At 40.9% G+C, this 27,104-nt stretch overlaps 2 protein-coding genes across 6 annotated transcripts in view; one reads left to right on the top strand and one right to left on the bottom strand.

The window, feature by feature from the left end:
• The window catches only part of SH3D19 (SH3 domain containing 19), a 175,620-nt gene that overhangs the window by 132,364 nt on the left and 16,152 nt on the right, over positions 1–27,104 (bottom strand). The window lies entirely within an intron of this gene.
• On the top strand, positions 4,757–16,913 carry PRSS48 (serine protease 48). The gene is given in 6 exon segments (XM_035023225.1): positions 4,757–5,034; positions 6,973–7,248; positions 7,942–8,113; positions 10,617–10,880; positions 10,883–10,931; positions 16,762–16,913. Coding segments are annotated over 6 exon segments (1,191 nt in total).

The following is a 27,104-nucleotide window of genomic DNA, read 5'->3' as shown; positions in this document are numbered from 1 at the left end:
CTATCTATCTATCTATCTATCTATCTATCTATCTATCTATCTATCTAATGGAATACTGCACAGCCATAAAAAAGAATGAAATCTTATCCATGACAACATGGATAAACTTTGAAGGCATTATGCTAATTGATAAGTCAAACAAAGACAAATACCATATGATTTCACTTACATGTGGAATCTAAAAGATAAACATACAAACAAAGCAGAACTAAATCCAAACTCAAAGATACAAAAAACTGATTGGTGGTAGCCAGAGAGGGGGAGGGTTTGGGTGGGGAGGGAGCAAAATGAGTGGAAAAGATTAAGAAGTACAAACTTACACAGTTATAAAATAAATAAGTCACAAGGATGTAACATATAGCACAGGGAATACAGTCAGTAATATTGTGTTAACTTTGTAAGGTGACAGACAGTAACCAGACTTACTGTGGTGACCATTCTGCAATGTGTAAAAATGTCACATCACTATGTCTACACCTGAAACTAATATAATAGTGTCAATTACACCTCAATTAAAAAAATAACAAGAGAAAAAATGAAAAAGAGGACATTTTCTTCAGTAACTCAATGCCATTATCACACCTATCAAGACTAGTAATAATTCCTCAATACCATCTAATACCAAGTTCAGAATCAAATGTCCTTGAATGTATCAAAGTGTCTTTTTAGAGTTGGTTTGTTACAAACCAAACAAGGGCCATGCATACTTACCTCTCTTAAGTTTCTTTTCATCCAGAGCAACTTCCGTCCCTTTTTACCCTCATACCATTTGCTTATTACAGAAACCACATCAGTTGTTTTATAAAACATCCCACATTCTGTACTTGACTATACACTTGTATTATAATTAAATTTACTCTTTATCCTCTGTATGCACTATGAGTGGAAGTAGCTTTAGAGACTCAGGTTTCACTTTTTTTGATACGAATACTTCATTGGATATTGCTTCATACTTTGTCTAATCAGAAGACACATGCCTGCCTTTTTCCCTTTTCATGATGCTAAGATTGATCAGAGGGTTCAAATGGTAACAGCTTGAGCACTCTATCAACTTCTCATCTAAAACTTTCGACTACTGATAATCATCCCCTGAATCAATGATCTCATGAGGGGCTGCAAGCAGTGGTTTTCAAATTCCATCAGTCCAGGCACATTTATTAACTGGAATTCTTCCCTCTCTTCAACTAAGCACCCCCCCTTTTTTTTACTCTGAACCACCATTTGGACAGGAAAAGCAAGATAACTACTTAATACTTTCCTTTTACTTCCAATTTTCAGAGGAAGAGGAGCTGGTGTTTTAGTTACTTCCAATAAAGCTTACTTTTAACTAAATTGGAAACAAAATAAAATATATTTTTTATAAAACATTTAAACAAAAGGGAAAAGAAGAGCTCTGTAAGCAATCCAACTAATTTTAAAGAGTTAACCAGCGACTTCAGATTTATCCAGGGATATAAAAGTCCAAAGATCTAGGACAACCACAAGACTCTCAGAGGAAAAGAGTATCTGGTCAAATTCTTGTTCCTTTAATAAATCAACAGAAAGACCTGTCCAGAGCTTTGGTGTCTTTGCAAAATGACTACCTTTATCCCAAACATGACTTGAAGGCAAACCTCAAGCTGAGATCTTTTTAAAAAGCTATACTTACATGAGCTGACTAAATAATAAAATCTTCTGTGAATACCACAAATTAATTGGAACACCCTGAGATATAGTGTATCTGGCAGGGTCCCACCACAACAGTCCCTTCTGCTTAGCTGGCCACATTTCTGCAACCTCATCTTCCCCACTACATGCATAAGGGCACTTAGACCAAAGACAATTAGTCCATAGCCATGGAACTATGTCCTGGTAAGACAAGATAATCTGTTCAAATCCTTGGGAATTTGAACTGAAAATAAGGAAAAACTTGGGCAGTTTATAGTGAGAAGAAAAGGCATAGACTATGGTTGAGCCATACTAATGGCAGACGACCCAAGTGAAGATCCTGAACTCCCTGGATGAGCTCTTTAGTCATCATGAATCCAAAGCTCCCTTCCTGCTCTGGTCTCCAGGTGTGTCCTATGATAGCTCCAGATGTCCTTGTTACTCTGTTCTCCTTACTGTTCCACAGATATCTGTATTTGTTTGCCAGGGCTGCTGTTAACAAAGTACCACAGACTGGGTGGCTTAAAAAACAAATTTATATTTTCTCACAGTTCTAGAGGTGAGAAGTCTGAGATCAAGGTGCCAGCAAGGTTGGATCCTCCTAAAAGACATTCCAAGTTTCCTTGGCTTATAGACAGCCATATTCCCCCTTTGTACATGTCTGTGCCCAAAATTCCTCTTTGCATAAGGACGCCAGTTATACCGGATTAAGGCCCACACCTAATGACCTCATTTTACCTTAATTACTTCTTTAAAGACACTCTCTCCAATGGTCACATTCTGAGGTATGAGGGGGTTAGGACTTTAATGCATAGATTTTGGAGGATACACATTTCAGCCCCTAACAACATCTTTAAAGTGATCCCCTCTTTGCTTAAGCTAGTTAAGTGTTGTTGGTTGTACCTGAATAAACCTTACCAAAATAGCTACATTTTCTGGTCTTCTATTATTTAATTATTCATGTGTTTCTTTCGAACCTCCCAAGAGTTTGAGCCATAAGAGAGCAGTAACATGCTTTAAAATTCAGTGAATTCTACCTCCACAGACCTAGTACCCTACAAACAGTTGGTACCAGAAACATAAAGGGCACAGAGAATTCTGTGGAAGATGCTGTGCCATGGCACCCAAGATCCTGAAAGGGTCAGGACTAAAGTATTCATTCTCTTAGCAACCACGAGTATTGGCTGCTGTTAGTTCACAGCTAAGTCCTATCCCAGGAATTTGCAACAGAGTCACTTCACCCAAGGTAATGCCCATTCCTTGCAGGCAGCCTACATCCAATCATACAGAAGCCCAAAGGCCCAGCCTTCTTGTCTTCAACTCAGGACATCTCTGAAGAGCCAGCCCAGCTCCAGAGCAACTTGTGGGATTGGCTGTGGCATGTATGCAAATGAATTACAGTTCAACCCTCCCTCTGCCCAATCCTGCTTCCATCCTGCTTCCGTTCCCCACCCACCTCCCAAGGTGTTGAGCCTGAGACTACTTCCCAATAAACTGCTGCACACAAACTTGTTAACCTATTTCCCAGAAAATCGGACTCGCCCTATATCCTATGGCTAACACTGTGACAAAGATGCTGCATTTGATCTTAGCCAAAAGGCCAAGAAGCGGTAACACTGTGACAAAGAAGGAAACAAAAAAAATTGGGAAAAATGAGCCAGGTACTAGGTTAATTTCCTCTTTTCCACATCTTGGTTTTGAAGAATCCTGTCCATCTTCTACTTTCTTGCTAGAGAAAGGGTCCTGTTCCTTCGGATCCCCTCTGACCTGCCCTGTGCGGACCCCTTCCGCATCCTCCCCACTCCCATCCTCCAATCCACAAGCAGGAACCCCGGACATCCTGCTTTCCCTGGACAGTAGGGGGCACCTCAGTCCCCGGCTCCTCCCCCTGGGTTCCTGCCACTGCATTTCTGAAGTCTGGTCCCTTCAGTGCCTGGCCCTGGGGTGAAAAACGGAGAGGAGGGGGTGAACCAGAGGAATCCATCCAGGAGGAGAAGCTGGTCCCGTCTACCTTCTCTGGCTGCTCCCCAGCCAGCCTCTCCCTGGGAGCCTAAGTTCAGGAAACAGAAAGTGCTGATTGTGAGGACCAAGACATGGGCCCTGCTGGTAGTGCCTTCCTACTGTCCCTTCTACTGGGTGAGCCTCTGGGGTAGGGGGGCATGGGGATGGGAGAGGCAGAGGTTTTTGGCTGAAGAAATTACCACACAGAATAATAGGACACTTCACCCATGGGACATTATTTATGAATAGTGTGTCCTGGGGAAGTCCTGAGGGGATATTATATGCAAAGCAATAAACAAAAAAAGACCCCTGCCCTCATTGGGCTTATAATCACTGCACTTATTAAATATATAAATTTTAAAGCAGGTTAGAAAGTCCTAAATGTTAGGAAAGGAAAGGGGCAGCAGGAGTGGAGGGGCAGGAGGTGTGTTGTAATTTTAAATAGGGTAGTCAAGGAAATTTCATAAGGAGTCATTTGAGCAAAGCCCTGAAGGAACTGAGTGACTTAGCTACAAGGATCTAGGAAAAAAGCATTTCAAGCAGAGGGAATTTGAAGTATCAATACTCTTGAGTGATTTCAGGCATAAGCTTGTTCACTTATTTTTCTGGCCCACAATGATTTAAAAGAGCAGGGTAGGTTGAGAGCAGGAAAAAGGTAAGAGTTAGCAAATGAGATACACAAATACTGCAAAATGCCAATTCAGATAAAGAAAACAGCTCATAAACCTCAAAAGCACCTGAAGGCATCATTGTGTTTACAACCTAATATACCTGATATTCCTGGTGACAACCCTGAATCTTCCAGTAAAAGTTAAATTACGTTCCATGTATGCTGCTAAAGAAGGCAGGTAAGTATGTAATTCTCGAGATTCCCACTAATGGGTAGACATTTATAAAAATCTGGCCTTTAATACAAATCTGAGAAATTTAAATACATGGAAAGCCTCTCCATTCAGTGAATCTAGACGTAAGATGCATTATTGTATACTAATGATATGGTGTCTGTCTTAGGGTCTTGCCCAAGTTCTTCCCCCAAAAAGAAAGATCTGCAATCAGGTGAGTGGTCTCTACCTAGACTGCTGGGTTTGGAACTGGGATAGGACGGAGGATGGAGGCGACGGGGGACTCAGGTCCTCGGAACGGATGGGAGTTTAATGATGATAAGATGAGAACCAGAGGAATGGGACACGGAGAGGTCCACATGTCCATCTCTCTTCTTTCTGTGGTGTGTGGACGACCTGTATACTCAGGCCGTGTTGTGGGTGGCCAGGATGCTGTTGCAGGGCACTGGCCTTGGCAAGTCAGCGTGCGCTTGGGCCAGAACCATGTCTGTGGAGGGTCTCTCATCAGTGACAGGTGGATACTGACAGCACACTGCTTAAAAAAGTGAGTCCTGCGAGCTTTCCGTAGAGCTTTGGAGGCGGAGAGTGAAGATGGCGGCCTCCCAATCTCTGCCCTGGAGGAGCCGAGAACTCAGGGCCCCGCTCCTCAGTGAGCCCCCAGAGAAAAGCCGCCAGTCACTCCCGCCTCCCCGGTCTCCGGCCGCACTCCGTGCTCGCCCGGCCTGTGACCGCGCGTTTCTATCTCTGGCATCCGACCCCGGGTGGAGTCTCCAAACCCAGCAGATCCCTGCGGTGCGCTCCCGCGCGGCTCCTCCCGAGGGAGGAAGATGGGGCTTTTAAAGAGGTAATTAAAATAATTAAATGAAGTCATGCGAGTGGGACCATAATCTGCTATGAGGGCTGTCCTTATACGAGGAGGAAGAGACATAGGGATGCACGCACAGAGAAGAGGCCACGTGAGGACACAGCAAGAAGGCACCAGCAGCAAGCCAACATGAGTGGCCCCAGGAGAATCCAGCCTTGCTCACACATTGATCGAGGACTTCCAACCTCCACACCCACAACTGTGTGAAAATACATTTTTGTTACTGAAAAAAAAAAAAAAAAAAGTGAGTCCTACTGGGGGCTAGCACACAGATAGGTTCTCAGTAAATACTTGAAAGATTTCATGAATGAACCAACAGACACATCAAAGTGGTAAGATGAGTCGGCGTACCTGGGTGGCTCAGTCAGTTAGACTGAGCCCTGAGTCGGGCTCCATGCTCAGCGTGGAGTCTGCTTGAGATTTTCTCTCTCCCTGTTCCTCCCCCTGCCTGCACTTCTCTCTCTCTAAAATAAATAAATAAATAAAATCTTAAAAAAAAAAAAATGAAAGTGGTAAGAGGGGGAGGCAGAAGGAAACCCTACATCACCTTGGACTAGGGATAGGACATAGAGGTAGAAAAAGAAATGACAGAGATAGGCACTATATTAGAAACTTCTTCTTACTTTGTGCCTAATCATTTCCTAAACATCAGCCAGGAAACTCTGTCTTGAGCTCTTCTGGATCACAAACACAATCGGAGCTCTCTCAGAGCTCCTGCTCTAAGAGAAGCAAGGTGCCATGTGGAGAACAGTCCTAGGGAGAGGCTCATGTGAAACTAATGTCTCCAGCCAACAGCTAGTGAAGACTTGAAGCCTGCCACCATAAGGGGGTTTGGAAACAGATCCTCCCAGAGTCAAGCCTTGAGATGACTGTAGCCCAACTCGATTGTAGCCTCGCAAGAGATGAGGCAGAAGCACCCACTGAAGTCACACCTGATTCTTGACGCCCAGAAACTGTGAGATAAATGTTTGTTTTTTTAAGCCTCTAAGCTTTGTGGTAACTTGTTATGCAACAACAGATAAGTAATATATATAGAAATCAAAACAGCAGGACTTTTCAGTAACAATACCCAAAGCTCAAAGAAAATACAGAACAAGAACTTCAAAATGCTGGGAAAAAATTATTTCCAACCCGGAATTCTACCCATATGCAAATTATTGATCAAGCGTGGGATAGAAACAAGACATTTTCAAATATACAAAGCAGCAAAAATATTACCTCTCATGCACATTTTCTCAGGAAGCCATAGCAGAGTGTGCTTCACTAAAATCAAGGAGAGAAAAACAAGAAAACATGGAATAGAGAAAAAAGGGGGATATAACCCAGAATAGAATCCCCAAGAAAATGGGAGAAAATACAGGACAAAACTCTGGCCATAAGCATATAAGAGGAGACCAGAGAGACAGGAGACAACAAAAGAAAGTGGTTAGGGAGAGAGGAAAGGAGAAACAGCAACAAATCAACCCTAGTCCAAGTTGGAAGTAGCCTGGTTCATTCTAGGTCCATTACATCCTTTCTTGCCTAGACACTTGGTGCTATACATAGGCAGCTTGTTCCCACCCAGCTGTAGCACCTAAGCCTGCTCCACTTTTAGTCTTCTTTTTCTATTCCCCTTAGGAACTGGATTCCTTTGTTGTATACTGTACAGCTGGGATCGATTCAGATAGACCAACCAAGTCAAAGTGTGAAGCATCGTGTGTTCAAAATTATTATCCATCCCCAAACTCAACATACAACTGCAGACATCGCCTTGTTGAAACTGGTCTCTAGAGTCACCTTTACCTCTTTCATCCTGCCCATCTGCTTGCCCCGTATCACAAAGCAGTTGAAAGTTCCAGCCTCTTGCTGGGTGACTGGATGGGGAAAGGTTAAAGAAGGTGAAGGTGAGAATGGGTAAAGAAAGGGGTTCTTTTATCCATCATCCTCTTTGTACCCACTCCAGAACATTTGCATTCTAGGTATACCATTACTATGGCAAATATTTTTTAATAAACCCCAACCTATTGATATTATCTGTAAGTCTTCAAATAAGATGTCTTTTTCACATTTATTATGTTTTTTAGATCCTGCTTAGAGTCTAGCTAAAGCTGCAAGAGCAGATATTAACAATTTGAACACATAATTACTTCTCTGAAACAAAGGTTAACAAACCTGATCTAAAGTCTGGAAGAGTCTAGTATTTTTGAAAATCTGTTCTTAAAGTGTTGTGTCAACTCTTTCCCAGGAGGAGTGAGGACAAGAAATGATCTGGGAGCAGAAAAATAGGAAAGGAAGAAGTTTTAGAGTATTTCAAATACTCCTATCTTTATTGAATCAAACTGTATCAGAATTTCTCTTTATTTAAAACACGAGGAATACCCCACACTGGCACATTAGAAAAATCTTAAAACAAATAGAAATAATTTTGAATTATCCATTGTTTCAGATTAAATTTACCAAAAATATTCTTGTATTAGCAAATATGATTAGAAAGTGATTGTATTCTGCTTTCGGATTCTCATTCAGAGATTTCTGCAAATCATGACTGAATTTTGCCGTTGCAACTTTCCAGATTGCTTTTCCTTTCACTCCTGTCTGTCTTTACAGATACCCCGATTACCCCTCCATCCTCCAGGAAGCAGAAATACCCATCTTTGACCGCCAGACCTGTGAAAAACTCTACAACCCAATCGGTTCCATACTGCCAGAATCAGAACCAGTCATCCAAGACGACGAGATATGTGCTGGTGATACAGCTAAAATGAAGGATACTTGCAAGGTTAAGGTTTGCTCTTGAATTTTTTTTTTTAATATGAGACTTTAATTTTGACCCAGGTTTTCCTGAATGTAAACTACAGTAGACTGGGAATCAGGAGACAAAGGTTCTGACAATAATTCTTGTGTTATGCTGGTTCCATGCTGCCAGAATCAGAGCCCGTCATCCAAGACGACGAGGTATGTGCTGGTGATACAGCTAAAATGAAGGATACTTGCAAGGTTAGGGTTTGCTCTTGAATTTTTTTTTTTTTAATATGAGACTTTAATTTTGACCCGGGTTTTCCTGTATATAAACAGCAGTAGACTGGGAATCAGGAGACAAAGGTTCTGACGATAATGCTTGTGTTACGCTGAATTACCGATGAATTTAACCTCTTCAACTTTTGATCTAGAGAAACGCTAACTTTTGGTTACTGGGTTTTCACAGACTTGTATATTTTTATAAATATATTAAGAGGTTGACACAGAACTGCCAACTTTATTTTTTCAAGTAAGAACATTTCACTCTATATTAAAAGATGTCATTCCACTGTCTCCTGATCCTAACTGTCCAATGAAGACTCGTCCATCATTTTTGTCTTCCTCCATTGAGTGTGATGTGTTGTTTTGCTCTGGCTGTTTTCAATATATTTACCTTCACATTTGATTGTCAGAATGTGATGGGGCACCTGGGTGGCTCAGTAAGTTGAGCATCCAACTCTTGGTTTCAGCTCAGGTCAGCAGGGAGTCAGCTTGGGATTGTCTCTCTCTTTCCTTCTGCCCCTCCCTTGCACATGTGCATGCTCTCTCTCTCTCTCTCTAAAATAAATAAATAAATCTTAAAAAAAAAAAAAGAAGTTTGAATGTGATGTGCTAGGTGTAATTTTCTTTGTATTTATCCTATTTAGGATTCATTGTTTTTGTTTTTTTAAATCTAATCTGTTCTTTTATCTTTTATCAAAACGAGAATTTTTTCATTCATGACTTCTTCAAATATTCTGCCTCATTTCTCTCTCTTCCTCTTCTAGTTGAAAGAGAAAATGTAGGTTACACCTTTTGATTTTTTTCACACAGTCTCTGATACTGTTTTATTTTTACCTTTCTCTGTTCTTCAAATTGGATACTTATAAATTAATCTATATTCAAGATTACCTCTCTCCTGTCATCTACATTTTAGTGTTAGGTTCATCTAGTGAAAGTTTTCTTCACATATTTTCACATATTTTATTTTTTAGTCCTAGAATGACCACTTGGTTTTATTTCCTTTCCCTCTCTCCCCCTTCCTCCCTCTCTCCTCCTCCTCCTCCTCCTCCTTCTCTCTCTCTCTCTCTCACACACACATACACACACTTTTCTCTATCTCTGCCATGATGTCCTATTTGTATAGTCACTATTTGCAGTCAAACAACAATGGAACACGGTTTGACACCCACTAGGATGGCTATTATCAAAATAGATAATAACAAGAGTTGATGAGGATGTGGATAAATTGGGACCTTCATACTCCTTCTGGGAATGTAAAATGGTACTGCTCTGGAATTACTATTCTTCAAAAGGTTATATACAGAGTTACCATATTACCCAGGAATTCCACCTTAGGTATACACCCAAGAGAAATAAAAACATGTCCACAGAAAAAATTATGCATGAATATTCATAGCAGCATTATTCGTAAGAGCCAAAAAGTGAGAATAATCCAAATGCCCACCAACTGAGGACAAGATCAACAAAATGTGGTATATCCAAATAACGGAATAATTTTCAGCCATAAAAAGGAATGGAGCACTGATAGATGCTACAAGGATGAACCTTGAAAACGGAATGTTAAGTGAAAGAAGCTAGACACAAAAGATCATATATCATATGGTTCCATTTATACAGTATGTCCAGAATATGCAAATTCATAGAGGCAGAAAGCAGATTACCAGCTGGCCTAGGGCTGAGAGGAAATGAGGGTGACTGTTAATGGGTATGGGGTTTCTTCTGAAGGTGATGAAAATGTGGTGATGGTTAAACAACATTGTGAATATACTAAAAACCACTGAACTGTACACTTTAAATGGGTGAATTGTGTAGTATATGAATTATATCTCAATGAAGCTGTTAGAAAAAGAGACAGCAATATTGAAAGACAAACCATCAACTACTATCACTATCATTTTACATAAGAAAAGATTATTTTAACACTAAAAAAAGGCAATAAGAACCTAAGAATAGAAAAATAAGGACTGTTCGTTCAACTGAAATAAATTTACCTTTAGAGAAAAAATTCATCACATTAATTTCTCTTTTTTATCACAGATATAACTACTGATATATTTAGCTAAGGTCTCTGCCAATTTCAAATTGTAGGATTCTAGAAATCCCATGATCTTCCCCTAATGCAGTAAGAAGTCCAGCTCCCTCTAGAGCTCTCCAGCTCCACAGGTTCCATTGCCCCATTCTAAGGAACTCTCCACCTCTTGTGACCACTTTCCTCTTCAAGGTCCCTTTTCACTACACTCACGACCTTTATCTTTCCTCAGGGTGATTCTGGAGGACCTCTGTCATGTCATATTAACGGTGTATGGACCCAGATAGGACTAGTAAGCTGGGGAATAGGCTGTGCTGAATCTCTCCCTGGAGTCTACACCAGCGTGATCTACTATCAAAAATGGATTAAGACCACTATCTCAAGAGCTGAGGTCTTGGGTGCCAATAATTTGGACTTACCTGACTTCCTGTACCTTACTGTACTGCTCTCTCTGGCTCTGCTGGGACCCTTCTGTGCCTTTGGGCCTAACACTGTACCAGGAGAGTAAACAGTATAGCTAAAGCCACTGGCCAAGTACAGGGTCAGGGTAGGAATACACAGAGATTAAGCCCCAGGAGCAGAGAACTCACAGAGAGTCACTAGGAACCCTGGATTACTTCATTAAAATAATTAGAAATGATTTTGGTTTTGAGGTTCTTTATTCTAAAAGTATGTTTTAGGGGTTGGAATGTGAGTAGCTGAGAAATAAGGCTGCCGCTTCTGTGCACGGCATTCTTTGTCCCTGACTATGAATCTTACAAGGCAAGAAAGGTACCTTCTATGAATAAGTAATTATGGACACAAATGAATGGCTACTGGAGAAGAGGGCAAGAAAAGAAGTATCTGTGAAGGCAAAGTGAAGGAAAGTCCTCAGGAAATATATTAAGAGTTTACTTTGGGGGCCCCTGGGTGGCTCAGTTGGTTAAGCGTCTGCCTTCGGCTCAGGTCATGATCCCAGGATCCTGGGATTGAGCCCCGCATCGGGCTCCCTGCTCAGCGGGGAGCCTGCTTCTCCCTCTCCCTCTGCCTGCCGCTCCCCCTGCTTGTGCTCTCTCTCTCTTGCTCACTCTCTCTCAAAAATAATTAAAAAAAAAAAAAAAAAGAGAGTTTACTTTGGGTCCATGGCTTGCATTATGGGCTTCTTGTCTATATTACTCACTTCCTCTCCTAACCTATACTTTGCCTCTGCAAGGAGTCAAATAAAAAATGTGTATATATAATTCATTTTTCTGAAATTTTTACTTTTTGAAATACCAATGTGACCTACTACCAAAAAATGGATTAATGCCAGGATCTCAAAAGCTGAGGTCTTAGGTTTCAATAATCTGGACCTGCCCAGGTTGTTTAATGTTACTCCAATAATAAAGTACTTTAAATGTTTAATAAGGACAGGATAACATCCCTTGCTTAACTAGCATGCTTCTTTTTATTAATCCATCCCATGACCTACTATTTCCTACTTTACCTAGGCTTCCAGGAGCTCAGAGCTAAGTTATATACTCAATTTCAGTCATTATCTTTATCCTAGATTATTGAGTATAATTCCATTCACATCTCTTTTTATTTAAATCATCCTTGGAGCGCCTGGGTGGCTCAATCATTAAGCATCTGCCTTCGGCTCAGGTCATGATCCCAGGGTCCTGGGATCGAGCCCCGCTTCGGGCTCCCTGCTCGGCGGGAAGCCTGCTTCTCCCTCTCCCACTCCCCCTGCTTGTGTTCCCTCTCTCGCTATCTCTCTCTCTGTCAAATAAATAAATAAAATCTTTAAAAAATAAAAATAAAAAAAAATAAATCATCCTTCATTTCTCATTTGAATGAACTTGAAAGTTTTATTGCATCTGTGTCTTTCATGGTAAGTCAGCTTTCAAAAAACCCAACTTTTTGGATAAACAAATACCTTTAATAGGAAGTGAGGGTAGATTTGGAAACTTAAAATCCTTGCTAGCCGTTAACCCCGTCTGTCTTCTGGACGGCCACTACCCGCCAAACCCCATGTCCCTTCCCTCACTTAACACCTATGCTCAACTCCATTTATTCTCCACAGCATTCAGACTAGTTTTAAAAATAAAGATTTTTTAAAAATAAAGATTTTTAAATACATTTCTCCCCCCATTTTCCCTGCTTCAGCACTTCAAAGACATCTCCTTGCTCAGAGGATAAGGGGACCAAAGTCCCTAAGAGGGCTGACAAAGCCATGCAGGTTCTGATCCCCGCCCGCTTCTTCAGCCTCACGGCACCCTGCTCTCCACGCTTTCAATTCTTCAGATGTTCCAAATCCCCTCTCAGCGCCGGACTTCTGCATCTGCTATTCCTGCTCTCCTACTGCCTTTGCCTAGTTAATTCTTACTGTGCCTCAGATCTCAACTCACCTTTCACTTCCTCAAGGAAGCTGTCCCCATCTCTCCCGACCAGAACAAATCCCCCACTGTATATTCTCTTAGCATTATGGAGCCCTCCTTCGTAGGACTCAACACAGCTGTAATATATTATTCATTCGTGTAATTGTCTAGTTAATGTATGTCTTACCAAAATGTAAGGATTTTTGTTTTTGCCAACCACTGTATCCTAGTTTCACTAAATACTTGTTGAACGAATGAATGAATGAATGATGATCACTCAACCTCTTCGTTTCCCCAACTAACAACCTGGGTATTTTGTTTATGGAGGTAGCCCAGAACCTGACACAACGTCTTACACAAAGTAGACTTTCAAATATTAGTTAAATAAAAGAATGAAGGAAAGAACACTTCAGTCTTGTTCTCCTTCTCATCTCTCTCCAGCCATAATAAACGAAGGAGAGAAAAGAGCACATAAAACAGGTAAATTGGAAGGTTTCTGGAGGCAAGGATTTAAGCTAGGCAACCGCTGAAATGACATAGAGGGCAAAGCAAAATGGCAACTGAGAAAAAAGAACAAGAGAGAAAAAAGGGGCAAGAAAGGAAAATAGAGGAGAAAGGACAGACTAAGATCAAAACAAACAGGAAGAGAAAGCACACAAAAGTATGTGCCAAGACAACACAGCAAGAGGACATAAAGAAGGTCAAGAAAGCCAAAATATTGCTTCCTATCATTTCTCCAGACTCTTAGGAAGCACCTGTTCTGCAGCATGGGATCTGGCAAAATTTTTCTCATGAACCAAGAGGTGAAACTTAAAAACTTTTGGAGGGACCAGACCATTCAAAGGGAAGAGGACCACATGACCTCACTGTCCTGGCCACTACTGGTTGGATGTACCAGGGATAAGCACCTGATCAAACAGCTGCCCAGAGGTGGTGGGGCAGTTGGCCTAAAATCTTACCTGACAGATGCACTCAATACTGGACAACCCAACAGATCCCCTCCTGGGAAGTGTGAGTATGCATCGTCTAGTATTCAGCATGCACTCAACAGTATTAAGTGCCCACCATGTTCTAGGCACCATTCTGGCCACTGAGGATACTGCAGTACATTCAACACATTAAGCCTGCCTTCATGGAGTTTACATTCCAGTGGGGGAGAGAGACAATAATCAAATGCAAAATAAATATTTGTTATAATGTCATGTATAGGAAAGTCTGATAAAAACAAAAGAGAAGCAGCAAATAGAGTATCACGGTGGGGGATTCCACTTTAGATAGGGTGGTCAGGGAAATTTCCCTAAGAAGATGACATTATATAGAGGTCTACATAAAGGAGGATAGAAAAAAAAAAAAATCCTGAGAAAGAACATTCCAGGTAGAGTGAATAACAAGTACAAAGGTTCTGAGTTGGAAGTATGCTAGGTGCGTGTGTGAGGAAGAACAGAGAAGTCAGTGCAATGCTAGAACACTGTGAGCAAAGAGGGAGAAGGGGATGAACTGAGACCAGAGAGGGTGCTGAGTGCAGGTCCTACAGAGCCTGGAAGGTCCCTGTAAGGACTCTGAATTTTATTCTCAGTGCAATGAGAGGGCACTGGAGGGCTAAGAGCAGGGGAATGATGAAAGAAGAACAGAAAATCCCCTACCACAGTGCATCGGAGTATGCAGAGGACATGAGGGGGCTAGGATGGTAGAGAGGGTAGTCAGATGGCAGCAGAGTTAGACAAGCAGAGAGAATAAGAATCTGATACCAACGTACTAATGAGCAAAACACGAGGGCTACATACAGTATCCTGGAGCATCAGTGAGGAAGGTTTGATTCCATAAGGCTGTGTGTTGTTGTCTGCCCTACTCCCCACCTGTACTACCCTTACAATAGGGCCCCACAAACCAAGGTGAAGAAAAGCACAAGCCCAGGTTTCTTACCATCTACTTTATAATTCATCATTAAGACACCTCCCTAACTTCCTATTTGTCTTTTTTCCTTCTTACCCAGACCAATGTTCTTCTCCCTCCTTCATCCCACTTCTACCTCTAGGCATTGTTTTATCTGCCCTCTACTCCTGAAATACCCTTCTCTCATAAACCTCAACCCACTTATTTGTCTATTGGTTAAGAAAAAGAGGTACTGAAAATCTAAAAAGCACACTGAAAGGACCCTAGGAAATGGTTTTAAAAATTAACAGGAAATGGGTGAACTATATGGTGTGTGAATTATATCTCAATAAAGGTATTTTTAAAAAACAGGGAAATTTTTCTCCTGTTTAAATAAAAATGATTAGTCTGTATGTATTTAGGACCCTCTAAAGATCTTCTAAATAATCCTTGTGACCATTTCAAAAAAAGGTTCAAACCAATTACATACATTTTCTGTTTCAAATGCTAACACATAAAATGTAAAGCTTAACCCACTATATGATACAGCAACTGGTACACATTGCCGGGGGGGGGGGGGCGATCAATAAACATTTGTATTCATGCAACTAAAATGTCAAGTACTTACTGGTAACAAATTTAGTCAGTGACACCACAAATGACCAAATGGGGAAGAAATAAATAGGGACATCTTTACACTCTATTTTGGAGGGGGGCTCAGCAGCATTTCTGCTTTAAAAATCGATTTTAATTTGTAGAACACTTTATTCCTCAGAATATCTGGTTTAATATGCTCCAATTTTCACTTTCACATCTTTAGGAATTTTGCTAAGGTCACATTTAACAAATAAAGCTGTACACTAAGGCTGTCAGCAATTTCCCCCCTAAAAGTGGGGGAAAATTATATAACTATTTCCAGATCTTTTATTAATATAACAAATGGATTATTTCAAGTAATTGCCCATTCTTCCTTTATTTCACCCTATTATTTCCTTTATTTCACTATTTCACTTATTTTCCTTTATTTCATTTTATTTCCTTTATTTCGCTATTGTAAAGTCACCCTCAAAATGTGGGGACATTCTGGAAAAAGAATTCAAAATAATAAAATGTGGAGGTTGTATTTTGATGTTATTTCAACAGTGGCTATTTTATCTTTTCAGATGCTTGACTTCATTCTGAAGCTACACTATTCTCCCCACCACATTTGACTATGTGTAGTTTATTTACATACTAGAAATCAGCTGAGAATTTTATTAAACATGTTCCTTCTTCAGGAAAGGGAGGAAGAGGAAGGAGTCACTCAAAATAACCAGAGGTTAGACTCATTATATTCCCTACTATCAACATTAAGAGAAAATGTTCGTTGTCCTCAGAATAAAAAAGATTGAAATCTTTAATAGGAAATTCTAGTTGTTGTTCAGGATAATCACCCTCGACCGATCCAAATTCCCTCCATGGCATCTTCTACCATGTAAGTGCTCACTTCCCCTCGCCATGTGGTTGGAAGAGAGTGACTGGCGTCTAGTCCTGTGGCACTTGGTGCCACTCTTACGACACTAGCCCACACTACCTTGTACCATAATTAACTATGAATACCCAGGAGTGAAAAGAATAAGATAGGATGAGGGCCTAGGACTCCAAGATGCTAAAAGCTCCTGATTTTAGTGGAAATTAGTGATAAAAGGATAGATTCTAGATGCAGTTGAGTAAAACTGAGATAATACTTTGATTTAGATATTGATTTTTTGATATTTTGATATTGATTTAGATAGTTGATTTAGATATTTGATTTAGATTTAGATATGATGTGAATGGACTGGATGTGGATGATGAGATTGGTAATTGGGATAGAAGGATGTGAAAGAAAAGGACCTAAAAAGAGAAATCTAGAATGACTCCTAGGTTACTGGCCTCAGAATGGTCATCCTATTAAATGAAATGAGGAAGGATGGAAGAGGAAAAGATTTGACAGGCTACCCAATCCAGTGGTACCTGAATTCCCCCAAGGATGTCAATCTTGTAATCCCTAGAACCTGTGACTATGTGACCTTATCTGGTAAAAAAAGACTTTCCCTACATAATTAAGTTAAACATTTTGAGATGGAGAAATTATGCTGAATTATCTGGGTGAGCCCAACAGAATCACAAATTTTCTTATAAAAGGAATGCAGGAGAGTGGGAGTCTGAGGTGTTTTCGCGACTATGCAAAAGACACACAGACTGAAGCAGAAGGGAGAGAGGAGCAAAGATGCTATGCTGCTGGATCTGAGGACGAAGCAAGGGGCTACAAGCCAAAGAGTGCAGTCAGCCTCTAGACGTAAAAAAAGGCAAAGAGATGATTCTCCCCTAGAGCCTGCAGACGGAACGCAGACCTACGACACCTTGATTTTAGCCCAGTGAAACGGATTTCAGACTTTTGATCTCCAGAACTGTGGGACAATAGATACATGTTGTTGGAAGGCACTAAAGTTGTACTAATTTGTTACAGCAGCAACAGGAAAGGAATATATTCATCTTAGATTTGAGAAGCCTATCAGATACCCAACTAACAATGCCAAGCAGACAGTTTGGAGCTTAGAGAGGGCAAGACTAGAGAAATAGACTCACAAGAATCTGTTTGAATTATGGACCCTCTTCCCCACACTCTCACCCTGCGCCCCAAAACACTTATGCCTACACACATTTTCATGTAATTTCAAGATGCTCAAGGATTCCTAGAACCTGCAGAATATTTTAAGTAACCACAAGGCAGCCTGTTCTAACCCTGATAAGAAGACTGTTCCCTCCAAGGAGGAGGGAACCAAGTAACTCTTTCCTTTTTTAAAGATTTATTTATTTGAGAGAGAAGAATGAGAGAGAGAGAGGCGCACGTGCACATGAGAGGGGGGGAGGGTCAGAGGGAGAAGCAGACTCCCTGCTGAGCAGGGAGCCTGATGCAGGACTCGATCCTGGCACTCCAGGATCATGACCTGAGCTGAAGGCAGTCACTTAACCAACTGAGCTACCCAGGCACGCCCTCCAAGTAACTCTTCATTAAAAAAAAAAAAATCTTTAAAAATTTGTTTCCCAAGGGGCGCCTGGGTGGCTCAGTTGGTTAAGCAACTGCCTTCGGCTCAGGTCATGATCCTGGAGTCCCGGGATCGAGTCCCGCATCGGGCTCCCTGCTTGGCAGGGAGTCTGCTTCTCCCTCTGATCCTCCCCCTCTCATGCTCTCTGTCTCCCATTCTCTCTCTCAGATAAAAAAATAAAAAATCTTTAAAAAAAAAAAAAAGAAAATTTGTTTCCCAATACTGCTTATAAAAAAAAAAATTAGAGGGGTGCCTGTGTGGCTCAGTCGTTAAGCATCTAACTTTTGATCTCCACTCAGGTCTTGATCTCAGGGTCCTGAGTTCAGGCCCCGCATAATAGAAATGTTACAGAAATATCTAACATAGAAAGTTCAAATCCCCCATGTAACCACTGTACTTCTCACTACCACCTTTTACACTCCTCATGCTTAAGAATGTGGTCAGGATGCCTCTGACTCCTTATTTAACTGTTTATACATACAGATGTACAGTTGTGGGGTTTTTTTTAAGCTTGCTTTAAAAAAAAAAAATTAAGCCTGCTTTTTAAAATTAGCTTATAACACAAAGCTGTGGTTACAACATCTGCAAAGCCTCAGAGATGAGATATTTGATTCATTTTATTAATAATTCCATATAACTAGGCTAGATAAAAAGGATAACAGTTGGCTGATCAAAGAAATTTTGTGTCAATGAATTTTTTAAATAATGAAAACATTTGGCCTTAAAAACTAAAATCACTAGATCATCTTCAGAGACAAGTATTTGGATGTCAGGAGAAATCTCCTAACCCCCTATGAGGTTCAATGAAGCTATTTTTACTTCTGAAACAGAGACCTAACATGAAAGACCTCAAGGAGATAGTTTTCTAAAAAATGCACCTTTTTCCACATTCTTTTGTCCAGAAGCTGCTGAGTTGGTATCATAAGGAAAAATGTGTTACTTCACTAAAAGAGGCCAAATAAATGACTAGTTCCAAAATGGATACATTTTAAAACTTCTAAAAGCAGGTCACAGAGAAAGCAAACAAAACCAATGTCAACCTACCTTTCTTTGCAGCTCATCAGGCCTAACCAAGCTCTTCCAAGAAAGAACAATCAACTGAGCATCAGGATAGGAGCACCCTTCTGTTGGACCATACTCAAAACTGTACAGACTCAGCGGGGCGCCTGGGTGGCTCAGTCAGAGTCCAACTCTTGGTTTTGGCTCAGGTCATAATCTCAGGGTCATGAGATCAAGCCCCTCATGGGGTTCCGCTTGAGTCTGTTTGTCCCTCTCCCTTCCCTCTGCCCCACCCTCATTCACACGGCACTCTCAAACAAATAAAATCTTAAAAAAAAAAAACTGCACACAGTTTTGCACAATATTTTTCATCAAGTGTTTGAATCTCTACAAGTGGAAAACATCTACCAAATACTGTGTGAATTCATAAAATAGGCTCTAGAAAAATCTTTCTTGAACAAAGACAAGCATAACAGGATAGATCTGGGAATTCCCAGGAAAAAAAGGTGCAAGGCCACATTAAGAAACCTGAGTTTTAAGGGGAGGATACAATGTACAAGACACTGAAAGATTTTAATGCTGGGGAAGAACATGGTCAATTTGCATTTTAGAAAAAAACACTTTGATGGATGTGTAGAGAATGAATTACAGAAAAGCAAGTCTGGAGGGACAAAAGCTAGGTACAAGGCCGTTGCGAATAGAGAAAGATATCTGGACCAGGATGGCAGCAATGAGGACAGAGAGAGAAGAATGAGTCAAGGGCCACATAGGAATATATGTTCAATAGAATTTGGTAAGAGATGATTAAAAAATATAAGTAATCATTATGGTGGGGGAGGAATTTAGGAACTCTACCTAGATTTCAGGGTGAGAAATATAGGTTAAAGACATCAAGAATCTATTAAAAAAAAAAAAGAAAGAAAGAAATCCAAACAGACACATTATATTCTTACACTGAGCATTTATCAAATAAGCAAGTTGAGAGAATTAAAATATATTCCAAAAGCTCAATGGGCCAATTTTTAGTTACTTACTAGTTACAGAAAGTTCATGAAAAATAACACACAAAGAACCCTAAAACCCAAGTTTTTGCCATGGTTCCAGTCTGCTCACACTAGCGAACCTTTAAGGAGGCTGTGGTAGATGCTGCTGTTCCCAATGACTCACAGCCCTCCCTGGAGAAGGATTATCCACCCACTCAAGGTGCCAGGGGACTTGCAGGGCCTCCAGCAGAAAGACTACACTTCCCTACATCACTAACATTGTTGACCAAAGAAACGTGAATAGAAGTAATATAAGCTACTTCTAAACAGAGGTTTTAAGAGGTGGCACATGATTTGTCCATTGTTCATTTTCCCAGTTAGGGATTGCTCCTTCAGCCAGGATCCCAGAATGAAGAAGACAAGTGAGGCTGAGCTATAGCTCGCCAACTGAATATAACTGTTCTAAAATACTGAGCTTTAGAGGTTATTTGTAACCACAGCATTAACAACAAGGTATGACAGATTTATGATAGACATAGGTGTCTAACAAATAACAATATATGATTTGTTTGTTTCCCTCTTCCAGTTGAATTTTTCTGTTGATCTACTAAGAAGCAATCCTATGGTTAAAAAAAAAAAAAAGTTGGCCCAAGTATCCCAAAACTAAACTGGAAGGAAACTTGTTACTCGGTTACAGCAAACTTTTTCCATAAAGGGCTAGACAGCAAATATTTTAGACTCGCGGGCCACATGACTGTCAGAACTACTCAACTCTGCAGATACAGCACAAAAGCAGCCACAGACAATATGTAAATGAATGAGCACGGCTGTGTTGCAATAAAACTTTATTTACAGAAACAGTGAGTCAGATTTGGCCCACAGGAATTTAGTTTCCAGATCACTGGCCTAAATCCTTTATACTGTCAATGATGAATCTGAGACCCAGAGAGATTAAATCAAGGTCATACAACTGGCTAGTTGCAATTTGAGCATTAGAATGCAGTCTCCTGAATTTAGTCCTCTACAAAAGGTTCTGTTGGGTCACAAGATGGAGATGAGATATACAGCAAAGTATAAGGCAGAGAATGCTAAGGGTAGGTTTTGATTATATTAAATAGCTTTCAACAGTTTGGTTATAAATGCGGATTTGCTTTTCAAGTGATTATGGCTTTCATATAAACAAGTGAATATCGTAAGATCGAATAGGTGAACAAATGATAAATTACCCAATGCCTGAAAAATGATCTTCACTGGAAACACAATTATATACCTCCCTCTATTATCGTGTCCTCAACTTTATCATTTCTTTTATCAACAGGACAGCATTTACTATGATCATTGCAATAACTCATCTTTTTTTTTTTTTTTAAGATTTTATTTATTGGGGCGCCTGGGTGGCTCAGTCGGTTAAGCATCTGCCTTCCGCTCAGGTCATGATCCCAGGGCCCTGGGATCGTGCCCCACATCGGGCTCCCTGCTCGGCAGGAGCCTGCTTCTCCCTCTCCCTCTGCCCCTCCCCCCCCCTCATGCTTTCTCTCTCTCCCTCCCTCTCAAATAAAAAAAAAAAACCCAACTATAAAAAAAAAGATTTTATTTACTTATTTGACAGAGAGAGACACATCAATAGAGGGAACACAAGCAGGGGGAGTGGGAGAGGGAGAGGGAGGAGCAGGCTTCCCGCTGAGCAAGGAGTCCGATGTGGGGCTTGATCCCAGGACCCTGGGATCATGACCTGAGTTGAAGGCAGACGCTAAACTACTGAGCCACCCAGGCGCCCCTGCAATAACTCTCTTGAGGCTATTTTTTTAAAGAGCATAATATGAGCTACAAATACAGTAGACCAGTAGGCAATTATTTCACATGGTATTTTAAATTTGTTTCTTCAAGTAATACTCATTGGAGGAAACTCAAACAATACAGAAATATATAAAGTGACACACACTACGCCCTCATCAATTCCACTCCCCAGAGTGTTAACACATGACTGATTTATATCAATCACAACAGTGCCAACAGTGCAATAAAGCTACTTTCTCTTGGGATGCCTGGGTGGCTCAGTCTGTTAAGAATCAGCTTTCGGCTCAGGTCACGATCCTGGGGTCCTGGGATTGAGTCCTACATCAGTCTCCTTGCTCAGCCTGCTCCTCCCTCTGCTTGTGCTCTGTGCATGTGTGTCTCTCTCGCTCTAATAAATTAAAAAAAAAAAAAATCTTAAAAAAAAAAAAAAAGCTACTTTCTCTTTTAACAACAAGAGGAATATGGAGTTCCCCTGGCCAGATATCCCTTAGCAATCATGTTTAAAAAAAAAAAAAAAAAGCAACAGAGAGATTAAGGATTGTCTCTGGCCTGGAATTGAGAAAAGCATGCTGCCTACACAGGGTTTAAATGGAGGGTCTTGACCCCAGCACTGTAACCCAATGAGCAAGACTCCTGAAATACTCTGATAATGCTACTGTACAATACACAAACACTTCAGAATGAATAAGAATATCCACACCTTCTCTTTTGGTATTAATTGGGAAAACCTGGGCTAACTTGCTCATAAAAAGACAATCAGATTTTTTTAAAATCCATCCTTGAGTAACATCAGTGAAAATGGCAGAGTAAGGAGTTCCAAAAGTCTGTCCTATGTAAAATCAATAAAAAAAAAGAAAAAAAAAAAAACTGGTAGAAACTGGCAGAACCAACTTTTCTGGAACTCTGGAAACTAACCAACAGCTTGCAACAACCTCTTATTGCACCTAAGTCCAGTGAAACACTTAAAAACAATCTGAATTTTGGTTAAAGTAATAAGCTTTATAACATTTTAACTTACCCTGATTCCATCCCCCATTCTCCAGCTCAGTGGTAGCCTTGAAAATGGCTTGCCTTCTTAGTAGCAGTATCAAAAGAAGGACAAAAAAAAAAAAAAAAGAGTAGAACAGACCTCATGCACAAATTGTAATACAGTGGACCCTTGAACAACGTAGGGGGAGGTTAAGGATGCCGACCCTCCATGCAGTTGAAAATCCACACAGAACTTTTGACTCCCCCAAAACTTAACTACAAAAAGCTTACCGTTGACTAGAAGCCTTACTGATAACATAGTCCATTAACACATACGTTACATGTATTATAAACTGTATTCTTACAATAAAGTAAGCTAAAGAATGTTATTGAGAAAATATTTATAGTACTACACTGATCAAAAAAAAAAATCTGTGTATAAGTGGACCCACACAGTTCACACCTGTGCTTTTTACAGGTCAACTGTAAAATGGGTGCCTTGAAAGACCAGCACAAAAGACTTGCCTTTATCTTGCTTAACTCAGAACCCTCCAAGTGCTAAAAAGTGTCTAGCTGGATGAAGTTTCTTTAAAATATTTACAGGCGAATAAAACACATCAGTTGCTGCTGCATGAGACAATGGGTAACAGTTGGGGGAAACTATATAATAGACTAACCAGACATTGGGAGGAAAGACTGGAGAATAAAGTGCTTTAGGGAATAAGGACTTTGAAAAGCTCCTGCACATTCCCGGGGAATCTAGAAAGCCATGGGCATTCCCAGGGTGGGCGCATGCTCAGAAAAGATCTGAGAAGGCCCTCAACTCTCATCTCTGGCAGATCTTCAGGCTCTGCACAAGCAGGAAGTGAAGGCTAAACAAACTTGTACACTGTCCGGCTGGGCCTTGGAAGGTGTGCTGTGATATGCACACAGAGCCCACTGCAAAGACTAGGAGATGGCAGGGGGGCCTCTAGACATTTAAGGAAAACTATCCAATCACTAACTGACCACTAAGGTAATGAAACTAAGACTTCAGTGCCACACATCACAAAGAACACATACTTTACAAAATTAGTTCAGAAAAGTCACTAAACAGGGCGCCTGGGTGGCTCAGTTCGTTGGGCGACTGCCTTCGGCTCTGGTCATGATCCTGGAGTCCCGGGATCGAGTCCCACATCGGGCTCCCTGCTCAGCGGGGAGTCTGCTTCTCCCTCTCCCGCTCCCCCGTCTCGTGCTCACTCTCTCTCTCTCTCTCTCAAATAAATAAATAAAATCTTTAAAAAAAAAAGTCACTAAACAAACGATACCCAAAGTAGCAGTAATAATAAATCTTGGGGTGGGAGAACAATCTGATTTCCAGAATTGCTACACTGTAATATTCAAAATGTCCAGTTTTCAACAAAAAATTACAAGGAATGCAAAGAAACAAAATAGCCCACGTGGCGGGGGGAGGAGGGAGATAATATAAATGGTTCCTGTGGAAGCACAGACACTGGACTTAAAAGACACGTTAAATTAGCTATTTTCAAGATGTTCAAAGAGCTAAAGATACTGCTAATAGAATGAAAAACTTAGCTGCAGACTAGAAGAACTATCTTTTTTTTTTTTCAGATGACTGCAACTGTTGATTCCCTTTAATCTTTTTTTTTTAATTTTATTCTTATGTTAATCCCCATACATTACATCATTAGTTTTAGATGAAGTGTTCCATGATTCATTGTTTGTGCACAACACCGAGTGCTCCATGCAGAATGTGCCCTCCTCAATATCCACCACCAGGCTAACCCATCCTCCCACCCCCCTTAGAAGAACTATCTTTAAATCTCATATCCAGCAAAAGATTGGAATGCAAAATATATGAAGAACTCTTAACTCCACAATAGGCAAACAACCAACCTAATTTTAAAATGTGCAAAGACAATATATGGATATCAATTAACCACATGAAAAGATGCTCAACATCATTATCCATTAAGGAAATGCACATTAAAGCCACAATGAAATATGACTATACGTCTACCAGAACAGCAAAAACAAGTAAGAAAAACCGGCCAATACCAAGTGCTGATGAGGATGTGGAACAAATGTAATTCTCATACATATGGCAATAATACAAACTGGTATAGCACCACTCTGGAAAATAGTTTGGCAGTTTCTTATAAAGTTAAAACATACATTTACCATATGATGCAACAAACTGGTATCTAGGTACTTTTAGAGAAATAAAAACATTTACACAAAAAAACTATGTATGAATATCTACAGCAGCTTATTCATAATCTCCAAAAACTGAAAACAACCTAAATATCCTTCATCAGGTAAATGGATAAACTGTGGTACATTCACAGAACTCTCAGCAGTAAAATGGAACAAACTATTGGTACAATATAACAATACAAATGAATCTCCACAACACTGTGTTGGGTGAAGGAAGTCAGTCTCAAAGGTCAGATTCATTACGGTTCCATTTATACCATATTCTGGAAAAGTTAAAGCTACAGAGACAGAGAATAATAGATCAGTGGTTGCCAGGGGCTAAGGGTGTAGGGAAGGTTTGACTCTAAGGGACAGCACAGGAATTTCAAGGTGATGAAAGCATTTTGTATCCTGACAATGGTGGTAGTCACATGAATCTATACATGTATTCAAAGTCATAGAAGTACCCAAAAAAAAGTCAATTTTACTGTATATAAATTTTTTTTTTTTAAAGATTTTATTTGTTTGAGAGAGCACACACGCCAGAGAGACCACGAGCAGAGGGAGGAGCTGAGTGAGAAGGAGACTCCCTGCTCAGCAGGGAGAGGGAAACGACCAACTGGAGGCTGGACCCCCGGACCCTGGGAATATGAGCTGATCTGAAAGTAGACTTTTAATCGACTGAGCCACCCAGGCACCCCTGTATATAAATTTTTAAATTAAAGGAAAAAAGGACTGCAGGGGTTCAAATCTCAGCTCCACTTAATTTCTCTTTGCCTCAATTTTCTCATCTGAAAAACAGAATCTGACTTTATGTTATTAAGGGGGATTACATGAGTTCTTGACATATATTAAGCACTAAACAAGTGATTAATAAATAAAATATTTTGTTCAAACATGCCAAAAAGTTGATACTTTTTAAAAACCTACTACCAGAGTAAGAAATTTAGTTTTCAATTAAATGAGCAAAGAAGTAAAGAATATTGGAATTAAAGCCCATAATTCCTCATTATCATTAAACATTCTTTGGAAACCTATTAAGTGATTAGCACCAAATTACCTTCTGCGAAGTGTGAACCTGTGTAAAACCTCTGAACATGAGCCACTCTATTTTAGGGACTAAAACTTCATCCTGTTTTTTGAAACAGTAACTACTCTGGACTATTGAACTGGGCAAAAGCATATGACCAAACACAAGACTGTACACCTATATTCTTTTTTTTTTTTTTTTTTTTAAGATTTTTATGTATTTATTTGACAGAGAGAGACAGAAAGGGAAGAACACAAGCAGGGGGAGTGGGAGAGGGAGAAGCAGGCTTCCCGCTGAGCAGGGAGCCCGATGTGGGGCTCGATCCCAGGACCCTGGGATCATGACCTGAGCCGAAGGCAGTCGCTTAACCAACTGAGCCACCCAGGCGCCCCCCAATACCTATATTCTTGATAAAAAAAATTGGACGCTGCAGACAATATTTTCCTAATAACTGTACTCAGAATACTAATTAATTGTAATGTACTCAGAAAACTAATTAATTGTAAAATGTAATTATTACCTTCCAATCATCATTTTTGGAAAACTTAAGTTTCCCAGTATGTCCCCAAACTGCTAATAGAGACCCCTGACTCTTACACCTCAGCGTTGAGCTGCTACCCGAATCTGTGCTCCCTTGAACTGCAATTCTAAGACCCTTTCAAATAAATGCTTTTATTTCAGTGCTTCCTCTCTTCTCAGCCAACAAAAGTTTACAAAATCCTTCTGCTCAAGGAGCTACGGAAAGGTTAGCTCCACGTACTATGTTAAGTACTACGTACGCTAACAGCAAATGCTATGATTAAGACTTAGTACCAAATGTTCAGTATCGCTGCCCCCCTTCCGGAGCGGCTGTCAAAGGGCAACCTCCTTTCCCCGAGTCAGGAGAAGTCCGCAGCGTTGAACTTGCTGCCTGCTTTGACGCCCCACACGACGCCCTACCACTTGCCCAGCTCGTCATGCCTTCCTCAGGGGCCTGGGGCCTTTAAGCAGCAGCACCGGCTGCAAAAACGGGGCCTCTTACCTTCCCAGCGTCGCTCTCCTTACCTGAAAATGAGCCTCCTTTCCGTGGCCAGGTATCCGAAATCTACGTTTGGACTTTGAAAGCGGGTTCAATGGGGACCCAAGATGGTGGCGCCCCGGGCGGGGAGGAGCCGCTCGCCGCGAGAGCCCACAACCGTCTGCGGTGGCCGCGCTGCGCTGCCGGCGGGCTGAGGTGCCCGCGAGGTCAAGGCCCCGCGGAGCTGCTTTACCAACCCCGAGGCCAAGAAGACCCTGAAGGGAGGCCGTGAGAAGGACTCCCAGCTCGGGACCTGACATCCATTTGCTGCCCTTTCAGACCAAAGCCCAGCACCAGCTGTACTGATGACACCAAGCGGCAAACATCTAAACCTTGGTTTTTTTTCCTGAAGATTTTATTTATTTGAGAGAGCGAGAGAGAGCGGGGGGGGGGGGGGGGGGGGGGGG

The sequence above is a fragment of the Mirounga leonina genome, unplaced genomic scaffold (assembly GCF_011800145.1).
Source record: "Mirounga leonina isolate KUSES-001 unplaced genomic scaffold, KU_Mleo_1.0 Mir_176, whole genome shotgun sequence".
In the NCBI taxonomy this organism is placed as follows: domain Eukaryota; kingdom Metazoa; phylum Chordata; class Mammalia; order Carnivora; family Phocidae; genus Mirounga; species Mirounga leonina.
Note: the sequence above shows the minus strand (reverse complement) of the source record. Positions and strands in the feature narration are given on the sequence as shown.